This window comes from Rhinolophus sinicus, linkage group LG06, assembly GCF_036562045.2.
Source record: "Rhinolophus sinicus isolate RSC01 linkage group LG06, ASM3656204v1, whole genome shotgun sequence".
Classification (NCBI taxonomy): domain Eukaryota; kingdom Metazoa; phylum Chordata; class Mammalia; order Chiroptera; family Rhinolophidae; genus Rhinolophus; species Rhinolophus sinicus.
In genome coordinates, this window is record NC_133756.1 from 139,674,545 (window position 1) to 139,689,144 (window position 14,600).

The 14,600-nt window shown below is 35.4% G+C and overlaps 1 protein-coding gene across 1 annotated transcript in view; it reads left to right on the plus strand.

The window, feature by feature from the left end:
* METTL15 (methyltransferase 15, mitochondrial 12S rRNA N4-cytidine) overlaps positions 1–12,486 on the plus strand; it is a 180,859-nt gene extending 168,373 nt beyond the window's left edge. Inside the window, exon 7 of the mRNA XM_074336157.1 lies at positions 12,155–12,486. Within this exon, the coding sequence (XP_074192258.1) occupies positions 12,155–12,408 (254 nt within the window). The 3' untranslated portion in view covers positions 12,409–12,486. The remainder of the gene's footprint in view (positions 1–12,154) is intronic.
* The last annotated feature ends 2,114 nt before the right edge of the window (positions 12,487–14,600 follow it).

Below are 14,600 nucleotides of genomic sequence, written 5' to 3' on the forward strand. Positions count from 1 at the left end.
CTGAACTTTTTGCCAACAATTCATGGATCTTGCATCACGACAATGCACCAGGTAACATGGCACTGTCTGTGAGAGAGGTTTTAGCCAGTAAACAAATAACTGTATTGGAACACCCTCCTTACTCACCTGATCTGGTCCCCAGTGACTTCTTTGTTTACCCTGAGATAAAGGAAATATTGAAAGGAAGACATTTTGATGACATTCAGGACATCAAGGGTAATACGACGACATCCCTGATAGCCATTCCAGAAAAAGAGTTCCAAAACTGCTTTGAACGGTGGACTAGGTGCTGACATCGGTGCATAGTTTCCTAAGGGGAGTACTTCGAAGGTGACAGTACTGATATTCAGCAATGAGGTATGTGGCACCTTTTCTAGGATGAGTTCGCGAACTTAATTATCCCACTATATATATATATATATATATATATATATATATATATATATATATATATATATATACATATATATACATATATATATACACACACACACACACACACATATATGTATATATTTGAAAACAAATGAAGGTCACCTCAGTTGGCATAATTCATATATATATATATATATATATATATATATATATATATATATAAAATTTCAAATTACTCTGCAAAAGGAAATATTAGGTAATATTAGCATGTACTCGGTATCATTAGAATGAAACCAAGCCCTATATGTTAGAATCTTTGTAATGGATAAGAATTAACTAAAAATTTCTTCTGGTTAAAATTTTGTGATATTTATTTTAATGTAACCATCTTTGTATTTAATTTTTGTGATTGCTGCAGTATTCTAATAGATATTTTTGTGTAACAACATTCTATATTAGAAAGGGATAAGCAGTAAAGTGTAATGGAAAATTTCTAAGGTGGTAGTTAAATATAATGATAGAAATTCTGATCAGAGATATAGTTTTCTGAGAACCTCAATGCCATATGTTCAATGTTGAATAAAGCATAGTTTGTAAAAATCACCATCATATTCTAAAGAGGCAAATGCAACTATTTTTATATTTTCTCAAATTTCATCTGTTTATAGCTACTATTTCCAACTAATGTTTGGTAACACTCAGCATGAATTGCAGGAATATTAAGAGAAAGTTCTAATACAAGTTATTTTTTAAGTCTGGTTACAACATAAAATCTCAAAAACATTAAAAGTTCAATATAATTAATTGCGCAAGATGCAGTGGTAATAGTTCACTATACCTATCGTTTAGGTGAACCTTAAAATTCTTCACAGACTTATTCACCACCTCATTCTTTTCTCACATAATCTATCGAAATTGTTAGGCAGCAAAGTAAAGAAATAAAATGTAATGTCCTGATACGCAAAGCAGAAGTTTGCCTCTTTGGTAATGTCACATCTCCTTAGGCAATTCTTTATCTTAAATACTGAACAAATAATCTACCATAAGCATATGCTTTGTTAAATATATCACTGCCCAGACACTAGAAAACTGAAGTCAAACAAGAGGACCTGCTCCATTTCTAATTCTTGAATAATAGCTTCTATCTAATAAACTCCATCTTTATGGTTTGGTCAATAATACTTGTCTGCCTCCCACAGGATGAGGATTTGTATTGTTAAACAAATAGTTTGATTCCTCATTCTTTCACAAGGAAAAGTACTACCATCCAACTATTATACGTGTTAACCTGAGGAGAAGGCTGTATAGGATTGTAAAGAACACTACTGGCTTTGGAATCAGAAAAACGAGTTTGAATTCCAGGTCTGCATATGGTAGCTGAATATATGAACTTGGGTATGCTCTTTAATTTCCTGAATCCTCATTTATTTTACTTTAAAATGAGGATAGTATTGGTACATTCTCATCAGGTTACTATGAATCAAATAGAAAGTAATCAATGAATAATTAAATGAAAGTTTTAATTACCAAAATGTAACTCACATTCTGGACACCATGATTAAGCACGGGTAAGCTTTATTCCTGGTGGTTGTAAGTGCAGCCTGTGCCTCACTAGCAGCAATTGATTGGGTTATAGTCGGTTTTATTCTTTGGGAATTTTATTGCTATTTATAACTCTAACACCCCAGTGTTGGCTATACCTTGACAGAGCATATAGAACACAGTCATTGCCCTGAGTTTCCATTTACAAGAAAGAAAAATAGAAAGGAAAAAAAAAATTAGAACCAGTTGCTGAAGTTATTTGACATTTATTTAGATTGGAGATTTTTTTTTTTTCCTCCTACACTTCTATATCAATAAGAGGCCAACCTAAGTGGCCCTTACATGAAGATGCTCCAAAGTACATTTTGAGGGGGACAGGAAATCAGTACTTTGTGACATATGAGAGGGCAGATTGCTATAGATTCTACTTCTGTACTCTAAAAGCTGATGCGACGAGACAAAAGGACCAACAAAAATTGTATTGCAGGTGTTAGAGGGACAATGACTGGTGAAAGGTAGGCGGACTTGTTCACACTTAGAATTAGATGATGACATTTTCTTTTACAGCACTCTAGAAATATACACGATAAGAACTGGACCCATGTAATTCCTACCCCCGTACCTTCATCTCAGCATTTGTAAATCTCTTTTTTTTAATTTAAGTATAGTTAGTATACAATATTCTGCTAGTTTGAGGTGTACAATATAGTGATTTGATTTCTATGTACCTTTCAATGTGCTCACCACACGAGGTCTAGTGATCGTCTGTCTCCATGCCAATGTATTACAGTATTATTGATTATAATCCCTACAGTATTATTGATTATATTCCCCTTCACTGTTCTCACCCCTCCCCTCCCACCCCCTCCCTTCTGGCAACCATCTGTTTGGTCTCTGTTTCTATGAGTCTGTTTTTCTTTTTTGTTTCTTCATTTTTTTTAAGTAGGTTCCACATATAAGGGAAACCATATACTATTTGTCTCACGTACTTTATTTAGCATGATACCCTCTAGGTCCATCCATATAGTCACAAATGGCAAGACTCCATTCTTTTTTATTGCTGAGTAATGTGTGTGTGTGTGTGTGTGTGTGTGTGTGTGTGTGTGTGTGTGACATCTTCTTTATCCATTCCTCTGTGAATGGACACCAACGTTGCTTCCACATCTTGGCTGTGGTAAATAATGCTGCAGTGAACATAAGGGTGCATGTATTTTTTCAAATTAGGGTTTCCATTTTCTTGGATACATACCTGAGTAGAATTGCTGGATTGTGTGATAGATCTATTTTCAGTTTTTTGAAGAATCCCCATACTGTTTTCCATAGTGGCTGCACCAATTTGTAGTCCCACCAACAGGGTTCCCTTTTCTCTACATCCCTGTCAACACATGTTATTTGTTGACTTTTTTATAATAGTCATTTTCACTGATGTGAGGTGGTATTTCATTGTGTCTTTGATTTGCATTTCCCTGATGATTAGTGATGTTGAGCACCTTTTCATGTCTGTTGGCCATTTGTATATCTTCTTTGGAGTAATGTCTCTTCATGTCTTTTGCCCATTTTTGATCGGGTTATTTATTCTTTTGTTCATTTATCTCAATTTTGTACTCCTGTGTCTCAGCAGAAAGCTTATCCTTGCTCCTTTTCTTTCTATGTTTTCCAGGATTTACTTCAATTGATTTTGCTTGGTCCCTCTAGTCTTTATTCTCTGCTCGTATCTTTCCTACAATCTACAAACATGCTCAAAAATGCCCCATGCTAAAAGCAAACAATCATGACTAAAATCACATTGAGTCTGTTTTCCTTACCAAAATACCACCCATCAATCTGTTTTCTTTCATAACTTGATTTCTTAAAGAAAGTCTACACTACCTCCAACTTCTCACTTATCTTTCATTTATCTGATTCTAGTACACTCTCTATAGACACTGTTCTCTTAATGATTAATGGTAACCTCTTAATTACCAGACCCAATATCCTAATCTTCTCTTGACTTACTTGGTCCCTGCAGTATTTCCTAATGCTGATCTTCCATAAAAATCTGTTCTCCATTGCATTCTCTAAAATCACTCCTGTAACTTTATTTCTCTAACACTAATTTCTTCACTAAATTCACTTCTTCTCTCTTATCACAGCAAACCAGACCTTGCCTCATGTGATTTGCTCACAAGGTATAGGTTATCTTCCTGGATGTTAAAATTTACGTCAAATTAAGTAAAGACAATAATTAGCACCAACTACCCTACCAAGAACAACTAGGAAACCTGGAGAAAACATTTTCTTTTATAAGAGGTCTCTTTGAAAGCATCAGAGTTCTAGCTAGTAGTAAGGCAGTGAAAAATATCCAGGAGAAGAAGGAAACCCAAAGAATTAGCCCAGCTTTGTAGCTACCTATTACCAGTTGCAGAAGTGGCTGCAGAGAAACTTAACAGAACTTTGGACAGTCTTTTGGGAAATACAGGTGAACTTGAAACCAACTTGGCACTGAGGAACTGAAAGACAGTTTCAAATCATCTTAACTCTAGAAATTGGGTTAAATAGAACTTGGATGCTAGACTAGGCCCTAACTGCCCAGCAAAAGCAATTTTAAATATTCTGTGGGAAAATAAAATTTGTACGCAAATCTTTTCTATAAGTTTTCATATTCAGTGTCCATTACTAAACCAGACAATAGCCAGTTATGAAGATACGAGACAGAATTTTTTAAAGAGAGAAAAATACACGTTATAAAAATAACTTATGGGTATTCATTTAAATGCTATAAATGTGTTCAAGGAAATAAAAAAGAACTGAGAACTGTAAGAAGTAAAGCAAAAATTCTAGAACTGAAAAATACCCAAACTTAAGAACTTCACGTATTTATTTAAGAGCGGGTTATACACAGCTAAAGATAAATAGTTAACTAGAAAACAGTTAACTAGAAAACAGAAAACAGTTCAGAAGGAAATCTCCAGAATAAAGCATGGAGAGACAAAAAGAAAACACACAAAAGAATGTAAGAGACATAGGAGTTACAATCAGAAGTCTAATTCATGTGTAATTATAGAGTCCCAAAAGGAGGAAACAGAAAAAAATGGAAAAGTCATATTTGGAGAGAGATGTCTGAGAATTTTCCAAAACTGATGAAAGACTTTAGGCTACAGATTCAAGAAGCCCCCAAACTTCCTAAGAACAGCTCTTAAAACCTGCTGGAAACCAAAATCAAAGGCAACAGGCATTCTCAAGGAATATGGCTCACATGAGTTAGGGGGAAGAGGAACTATTTGATGATGAAATCCACCAAACCAAGATTTGAAAATAAACAAAATCAGTAAGGGAAAAGTTTGGTAAAAGATACTGTGATAAGCCTGGAACCCATATAAATATACAACTAAGAGTAATTATGGAGAATTATGGCTACAGGCAGCATACAAACATAAGTTGAAAATGTAAAATTAACAGAACTCACCAAAATTATGAGGTTAAGAGGTCAGGAGGTAGAAAAGTACAAGTGCACCAATTTATTTTTAAAGCAAGCGGTCAGTACTGCCCTAATTTGAAACATAGTTGCTTTTAAAAGTGGTTTCATCCTTTTTGTATATTTCATAATTGTTTGTAAACTTAGGGGCTTTTTGTAGTAAAATAAATCTAGGTTCAGCAACTCTTTAATTTCTTTTCAGTTAAATTCAAGTAAAATTAAATGTTACGATTTTATTTGAAAATAAGAAACATCATCTGATGTGCCCTTTTTATTTGCTGATTTATTTAGTCTTCTCTTAGTGATATATGAAAGATATTCTTTGTCAATGATAGTCTTTAATTCTATGTGGAGGGAATTGGGGTGTTTAGTCATTTTGTGTTAAACATAACACAGAAGTGTTTTTCTGTATTGTGTGGATGCTTATGAGTATATATCTGTTTTACAAAAACAGTTCACTTGTTAGTATTATTGTTTTTAAAGAGCACTGGTTTGGAATTGGACAGACCTGTGTACAAATCTTGGCTCTGACACTAAGTAGCAATGCAGCCTTAGAAAGCTGACTTAATCTCTGAACCTCAGTTTGCTCATCTGAAAAATGAGCATGTTAGTACCTATTTTATAAAGTAGTTGTATTAAACACATATATTTTTTGTTTGTTTAAATTGTATTGTTTTATATATATATATATATATATATATATATAAAACAATACAATTCATGCTGAAAGCAATATTTATCTTTTTTGGGAGGAATTTTTATTTGTTAAGTTTTGGCTGTTTTACTAGTTTGTCATATAAGCTAAAACAAACCAACTCATCTTTTTGCTTACTTACCTGCAAAACAATGGAGTTTTTATTGGCCATTCCATGCCCAATGCTCTCCCAGAGCTGATTCCCACCTACATGGCCACTTCACAATCTGCTGTGTTATTCATAAATGCCTCCCCTCTCTAAACTTTTTGCTCTACTCTTGTCCCAGTTGATTGGTCCAGGGGAGAACTCTGATACAACTTAGGCTATTCCTGACTACAGGTGACTGATCCAATCTAAGCCAATGCATTCCTTTTCTTTCTTCTTCTTCTTCTTCTTTTTTTGTAATGTGAAATCTCTTGATCCCTCTTCGATATCTGAAAAACATTAAAACATAAGAACTCTTAGGAACATACATTCCCACTATGTGAACACGAGTGACTCTAACTTGGAGAGAGAAAATGAAAAAAAACTGGAGTTGAGAGCTACTCCTGGAAGCATTCACATTCCTGCTCCCAGTTGTTCTGGAAGCTCAGCTGGTGTACCCATGCCATTTCCATGATATGGTTGTGCAACTGTTGGACTCTAAATTGCTAAAGTCCTTCCCTCTTCCTGCTCCCTTGTCTTCTTCTTGGTTTTTGAAATGAAATCACTTCAGGTTGGATTTTTGTTATTTACAACTAAACCAATACAGGTTTGAAATAGGTGGCTTTTAAGAATTCTTTCAATCTGAATGTTTAATAATTCCTTTGAGTACTCAAAGGAACTTTTCTTGTCTACTGATTCATCTAAATGTGATTTTCATGATCTTAATAACCCTTCACAAAATGGTTTTACATGCACAGTGATACAATTCACATTCTAGTTTCTAAGCAATAACATATGCTCCTCAATCTTATCTAAGTAGTTGTGACATATCTTTGTCATTAGTCTTTCTATCCAGACTTGAAAATATACATCTGAAAGAGACTATTCGACTCTCAGAACTCACTTAAATGATGACAAACATCTTACATTCCTTCCCAGTGCTGATAGGGTAACAAAAAAAGAATTATATCCTCTTCCTGGATTTAGATATATTCTTTATGATTCTGCTTTCCTTTTTTTAATGGCACCATTCCTACTTCTGAATCCATAAAATTATTGTTTTCACGCAGAAACCCCTTTGATGATGAAGAAAACCCTGTTTAAGAGCCAGCCAGATGGTTTCCCCATTTCCTATTAAGTGCAGATATATATTGTTCATGGGGTGGGGGAGGGTCAGGGAGAAGGGAAAAAAAAAAACAAAAAAAAAACCTATGGTGAATGTTGAACCTATCTAGTTATTTTAGAATCTATTATTGGTCCTTTGAAGAAATTCAACATTTGCCTTACATCTAGAGAATAAACATCAGCCTTTAGAGGAAACCTATTGAATTTCAAAATCCCTTTGAAATATCACATTAACCTGTTTAACTTTCAGTCAGTTCTTTAAAGTATCAAACATTTCCTGATGACTCCCAGATCTAAGACCGCTTATATTTCTCTAATGTAGAAGTTTGTTTCCTTCACTTGCAAACGAACTGTGGTCAATGAACCAGCACTGGGTGAGCCTGGGAGGAGAGCAGGTACAGTCTGTGCAGTCTTCCTGCAGGTTAGTTCAGTTTGTGAACATTGGACAAAGTCACATGCTCAATCTGGTCAATTTGGTGAAAACAAACACAGTTCTAGCCTTTTATTTAGACCTCCTTTAAATTTGAATCTTTAAAACTATATCGGCTCAATAGATTATCATTTATTGTGAGATGTGTAAAAATCAGGTAACCATGAATTCATTTACTCAACATCATCATTGAGTGTCTCTTTGCTAGGCACTGGGGGTAAAAGAGTAAAAAGGAAAGGTGTGCTCCTTGTTTTTTTGTTTTTTTTTTAATTAAAGTTTATTGGGGTGACAATGGTTAATAAAGTTGCATAGGTTTCAAGTGTACAATTCTGTAATACATCATCTATATATCATATTGTGTGTTCACCACCCAGAGTCAGTTCTCCTTCCATTACCATATATTTGACCCCCTTTACCCTCATCTATCATCCTACCAGAAAACAAGAGATAGAATGATAGGAAATCCTCATATATCAGTAATCACCCTAAGTGTGCCCCTTGTTCTTAGAGCTACATTATAATATAAACTGAGACAGATACGTAAATTCTGAAAAGTTAGAATATGATAGGTTAAGTTCTATAATAGAGGTTAAAATACTATGAGAGCACAAATGAATGAATAAATGAATGAAGTTTTCTTCTTCCAGGCAGAACTGGGTTTATGACTTCTACTTGTAGTGTGAGAACTACAGGAATTTTGTGCTGAATCATCAATCACTTAATTTCCTGGGACATAATCAACAACAGGGGGCCTTTGTAATGCCAGTGAGAGTCTTCCAGTCTTACACTTGGTGTTAATTCCTGTTCCCTGAGCTCAATGTTCTTTGATTTCCACGATGTGTATATGCACATGTTTACATGAAGACTGATATTCGCAGGCATGGATGACCACCTACGGTACTTGTGAAATAGCCTATCTGAATGATGCATTTCATCCTAGAATTACAATTCTTAGGATTTGTGAAACCATGGTCTCCTTTGGGAATCTTAATTAAAGTGGGAGTCTCTGTAAAGTAAAAGGCACCTACACAGTAATTTTGTTTGATATCAAAGTGTTTATAAAACCCCCTCATGTCGATCATGGGTTCCAGTTCAATGACTTTTGCAGTAGAGAAACATCTCAATTCAAGCCACAGTTCCCAAATTGGATCCTGTGGTATGTCAAAGGATAAAGGGTGACAATTTCTACCTTTTGACCTCATGCGGTTCCTTTATTCCTGGATGCTTCAAGCTCCATACACTGTTTTAGCTGATCCCGATTTTAGTATCAGCTCATCTGTGTCCCAACAAAGCTAATCTAAGTCCCTGTAGAAGTTTCGTGCCAGGCACAAAGAATAGAAGAGAGGAAATGATTTCTGAGGACCTGAGTAGATCAAATATTTGAGACTAGTGTTGTCCAATAGAAATATGACGCAAGCCACCATTCCATACATTGGAATTTTAAATTTTGAGAAGCCATATTAAGAAAGGTAAAATGAAACAAGTGAAATTAATGTTAATAGTATAATCTATTTAAACTAATATATCTAATGTATTTCAACATGTAATCAGTATAAAAAATAACAAGATGTTTGACATTCCTTTTTTTGTACTAAGTCTTTGAAATGTGGTATGTGTTTTCCACTTACAGTACATCTCAATTTGGACAAGCAACATTTCAAGAACTCGATAGCTACAAGTATCTAGTGGCTACCATATTGAACAGCACAGTTTTAAACCCAGAATAAATTCCAGTCTTTCTGTATATCTGGCTTTGTTATAGCAGACATGTTTTTTTCACCTTTAAAAAATCCTTTTCCTCATAATAACTCTTCCTTGGGAATAAATGAATAAATAGTTTCTTATCTTCTATTGCATTGCACTGCACATGGAAGATGAGGCAAGCTGTGTCCCCTGAGGTCATGCAGTGCAGTGACCCTGACCACAAAGAAGCTGCATCTTTTCATTCCTCTTCTCTAAATGGGCCAGTGGTTTTGGTGCAGCTACAAAAGAACCTTAAATGTAAAATAACCAAAACAGGTTCTTGTACCCACATCCAAAATCATGCAAATTCATACTAACATCTCTAAAAATTGCTTAAGGTTGACTAAACCAGTGTGACCCTTCAGATCAGCATTAAAAGATGAGTGTGTATTCTGGGTGAATCTATGCATTCCTGAGCAGGAACAAGTAACCACAGCATATATGAAACCAGGAATAACAATTACAATGAAAGGTACATGAGCAAATGATTACTTTTTTAAAAGGAGGGAGGATTCTTTCTTTCTCATCACATCATCACACAGAAAATATTGCTGTCTTATTTAGGAATTGTACAGCATTTACCTGAAGAGTCTTGAAGACTAAATGCCAAAGCTATAGCTCATATAAAGCAGTTATTTTACAGAGGCATTTTAGCATAATTCCTCAGTGAAGTTGTTTCTTGTATGCATTTCATTTTTGACATAACAATTTTCTTGCCGTTTATGAAAAAACTTCCCCCAAATTCTTTCAGACACCATTGTTTTTTACCCAGTGAAGTGCTCTGTTATGTTTTTAAATGGCATCATTTGGAATAGAGCATCATTCTTGGAGGAAAGGGCACATTGTTAAGTTTGTTAAAAACTATTTATAGGCATCTTGAATCTTTTCTCAGATTTAAAAAACCTCCATGGTAGCAGTTAATAAATGTTAATAAGAATTTTTTTAATGGTGGCTACAATATTACAGTGTTAATTGCATTACTCACTTAAAAACTGCAGTGAGTCATATTTCCTAGTTGGTACTTAGGCAATTTGGAGAACTTTCCAGGCACTTGGTAAAGAATGCAGGGGGACTCCAAACCTGATAAAAATGAGAAAGACCATTTCCTTTCTTTAATAGGGTTTAGGAAATTTGCAATTAAGAGTAGGCTAAAGCGACTTGAAATCGTGTTATGGATTCATATATAGTCTTTTGAACTCAACAGGACCTCAACTGGATCAGGTGATTTCAGTTGTTCCCAACCTTTTCACAATCGAGGATTCCTTTTGCTGTTATTTTGCTCCGTCATTACCAGCTTTTCACCACAACATCAACCTAGCGTTTAAAAAAACCTGTATTTCTCAAATGTAAGTAAAATGTGTTTCCCTATTTTATTAGTGAAAGGCATATATAATTACTAACTTTTTAATGTGAAATACTTGTGTTGCCATGATGGATCAATGTACTTCCAGAGAAAACACAGTTATGTGACATTTAATTTAGCCTCCACAGATGAACCTAAGACAAGAAACAGAAGACTTAACCACATTAAGAAGCCAAAGCAATCATCTATTGAAGGACACTTTGGTTGTTTCCATGTAAATGATTGGATAAAGAAGATGTGGTATATATACACAATGGAATACTATTCTGCCATAAGGAAAGATGAAATACTGCCATTTGTGATAACATGGGTGGATCTTGAGATTGTTATGCTAAGTGAAGTAAGTCAGGAAAAGTCGAGAACCATATGATTTCACTGATATATGGGATATAAAACTGAAAACAACAAAAGAATAAGACAAACAAATGAAGAAACGAAAACTCATAAACATAGACAACAGTTTAGTGGTTACCAGAGGGTAAGGAGGGAGGAGGTGGTGGATGAGGGTAAAAGGGATCAAACATATGGTGATGGAAGGAGAACTGACTCTGGATGGTGAACACACAATGGGATTTATAGATGATGTAATACAGAATTGTACACCTGAAACCTATGTAACTTTACTAACAATTGTCACCCCAATAAACTTTAATTGAAAAAAAAAAAAGCGCCAAATCAAGTTGGTAGGTTCTCCAGGCTTAAGTGTCCATGTTTATTAACTGCTGATTGATACATGTGCTCACAACTCAGTTCAGAAATGCCTGACTCTTCGGTAACCAAGAGACGATTGATTGATACTTATAAAAGAACTTCAAGCTCCTTCACACTTGTCCCTGACATCCCTCATTTCTTATGCCAATTAAATCCTTTTCATCATCCAAAACTCAAATGTGATGGTCGTGAGAATGCTGCCTCCTACTGCAGGGAGCATAACTGACTAAGGGTCCAAGCTGCTGCACTCAATTCATCACTGCGTTTGCACCAAGACCATGCCGATCATGGGTTGCTTCCCACCAGTAATTGAGTGAGGTGCGAGTACTCATGAGGACCCTTTTCTGAGACACAGGAAGACTTTGACAGTCAAGTTGGGCTCAAGACTCAAAGATGGCTTTGCTGAACCTTCTCTCTAGGCTTCCTACCTGTTGCTTTTACTCAACGTCAGACTTACAATCTGATGGCTCTTCCAGACTTCCTCAGCTTACCCCTTATTTTCTTTCATGCAGGCTTTTCTCTTAATAAACTTCCTGTGTATTTAATCCTGTCTTGACATCTGTTTCTCACAGGGCATAAACTGATACATCAACTCACGTACCTTTTTCAGTTTCTCAAACTGAAAAAAGAAGGCCGAGGAAATGAAAAAGAAGACCGAGGAAATGTCACACTGAAAAAGAAGGCCGAGGAAATGGCCCTTCTTAATTTGGCCCCACCTCATCTCCCTGATTGCATCTACCATCTCCCTGTGTTCCAGGTACACTCAACTCACTACAGTATTCAGGACTTTACACCTTTGAAATGCCATCTCCTTTGCCTAAAATGACTTCTTCTCTAGTTTATAAGACAGCTTGTTCATTTTACAAGAAGACTACATGTCAGTTGTCTCCTTTAGTAAGCCTTCCCTGACATCTTGAAGCAGAATGCAGTGTCCTCTTCTTGCATCCATACTTCTCTTAGCTTTCATGATATTGGCATTTTTGAAAATAGGTCAGTTGTTTTTTAGAATATCTTTCAATTTGGATTTGTCTAATGTTTCCTCATGATTATACCTAGGTTATGTATATTTGGTCAGACTATCCCACTATATTCTTTTCATTAAACCATATCGGGTGCACATGGCTGTTTGTCCCATTACTAGTTTTGGTCATTTTGATCACTTGATCAACAAGGTGTCCACCAGGTTTCTCTATTTTTTTGTTCCCTTTGTAATTACAAATATTTTATAGGAAAGCACTTTGAAACTATGTAAAAATGTCATCCCTTACCTCACTTTCACCTACTGGTTTTAGTATTCATTGAGATTTCTTACCTGGATTAATTATTACTATGCTGATTGCCAAATAGTGTTTTTCTATAACCATTATTCCTTCTACATTTAATTGGTGGCCTTCTATTATTAGGAGGAAATTTCTCTTCTCCCTGTCTATTTAGTCATTTATTTATATCAGTGGAGTACTACTTTATTCAATGAGTTACAATTTGTTATTATATCATTTGTTTTAATGCTCCAGTTGTCCTTTATTTGGCCAGTTGGAATCCCCTCAAGCTTATTCAGTGTTCTTTTGCTAATCCCTCAACCGTCTTTGAGCATTTTCTTACTTTCTGTTACCAGTGAGGTTCCAGGCTCATAATGTTCTTTCCCAGCCCCAGCCCTGGATTCAGTCATTTCTTCAGAGCATTGGTGCATTTTAACATTTGAAACCAAGAGATGAGCAGTCGGTGTTCATTACTACTGGGATGTCACTGCTCCTGGGCCCTGCCAGCAGATAGCTAGGAACTACACACACATTTACATCTATATTTATTTCTCTATCTATCTATAAGGAAAACTATTAGCTCACCCTGGTACATGTAATTCTATCCAGTGCCAGCTGGGTTTATTCTAGCTTTATCTTTTTCCATATCAATAACTCCCTTTCCAGCAGTGAGAAACCTGACGCTTATTGGTTTTGGTATATTTACTTATTTACTCTAGCTCCCTGGATGTAGCCAATCTTCTGAATTGCTGGGCCACCACCCTCTTTGCAAATGGATCTGCCCTGTGCTGAGGTTGGCTTCCTGCATGGCCCTGCCGCATCCTTTGTCAGGCCTGACTCGTGCCTATTTGACTATGGAAGGAAGGATGATGATAAATATTTTTTTAGAGAAAGGAAAGGGACAAGGGGGTGGGGGAGAGAAAGAGACGTAACTACTAGTATTCTTTATATTATTTTTTTAGCACTTAATAGTCTTTGTTTTAAAAAGAGAAAGCAGGCTTTAGGTATGGAGTCTTTCACAAGAAATAGTGTCTAACTGGAATTTTGTTTTCCGTCTCACATAAAGATGTTTATTAGGGAGAAGGTATGAAACAGTCCTACAGCCTGTTCTGTAAGCTCCATGAGTTCCTAGCAATCTGTCCTTTCAGGTGCTCCTTAGGTACACATTACACAATAGGTTTTCCTGGGGCAATTGCAACAATATTCAACAGAAAGACTTTGTTAACTATCTAGGGTTGGGTGAGATTATAAAGCTAAGTAAAATAAGTCAGACAGAAAAAGTCGAGAACCACATGATTTCACTTATATGTGGGATATAAACCGAAAACAACAAAAGAACAAGACAAACAACTGAAAAAAAACAAAAACTCATAGACATAGACAATAGTTTAGGGGTTGCCAGAGGGTAAGGGGGGATAGGGTAGTGAGGCTCTAGAAGAGGGTAAATGGGGTCTAATATATGGTGATGGAAAGAGAACTGACTCTGGGTGGTGAACACACAACGTGAGATACAGATAATGTATTACAGAATTGTACATTTATCTGGAATTTAATAACACTACTTTGCTTTAATTGTGAATGCATTTAAAGTTACTGATCTATTTTTCTGTAAAAATATTTTTAATGGAGGAAAAAAAATTACTTTAATCAGCACAGTTCTTAAGCATACAATTCAATGAATTTTAACAAATATATATGTTATATATACAAATATATATACAAATATATATATATGTATACCACATTGAGATACAGAAAA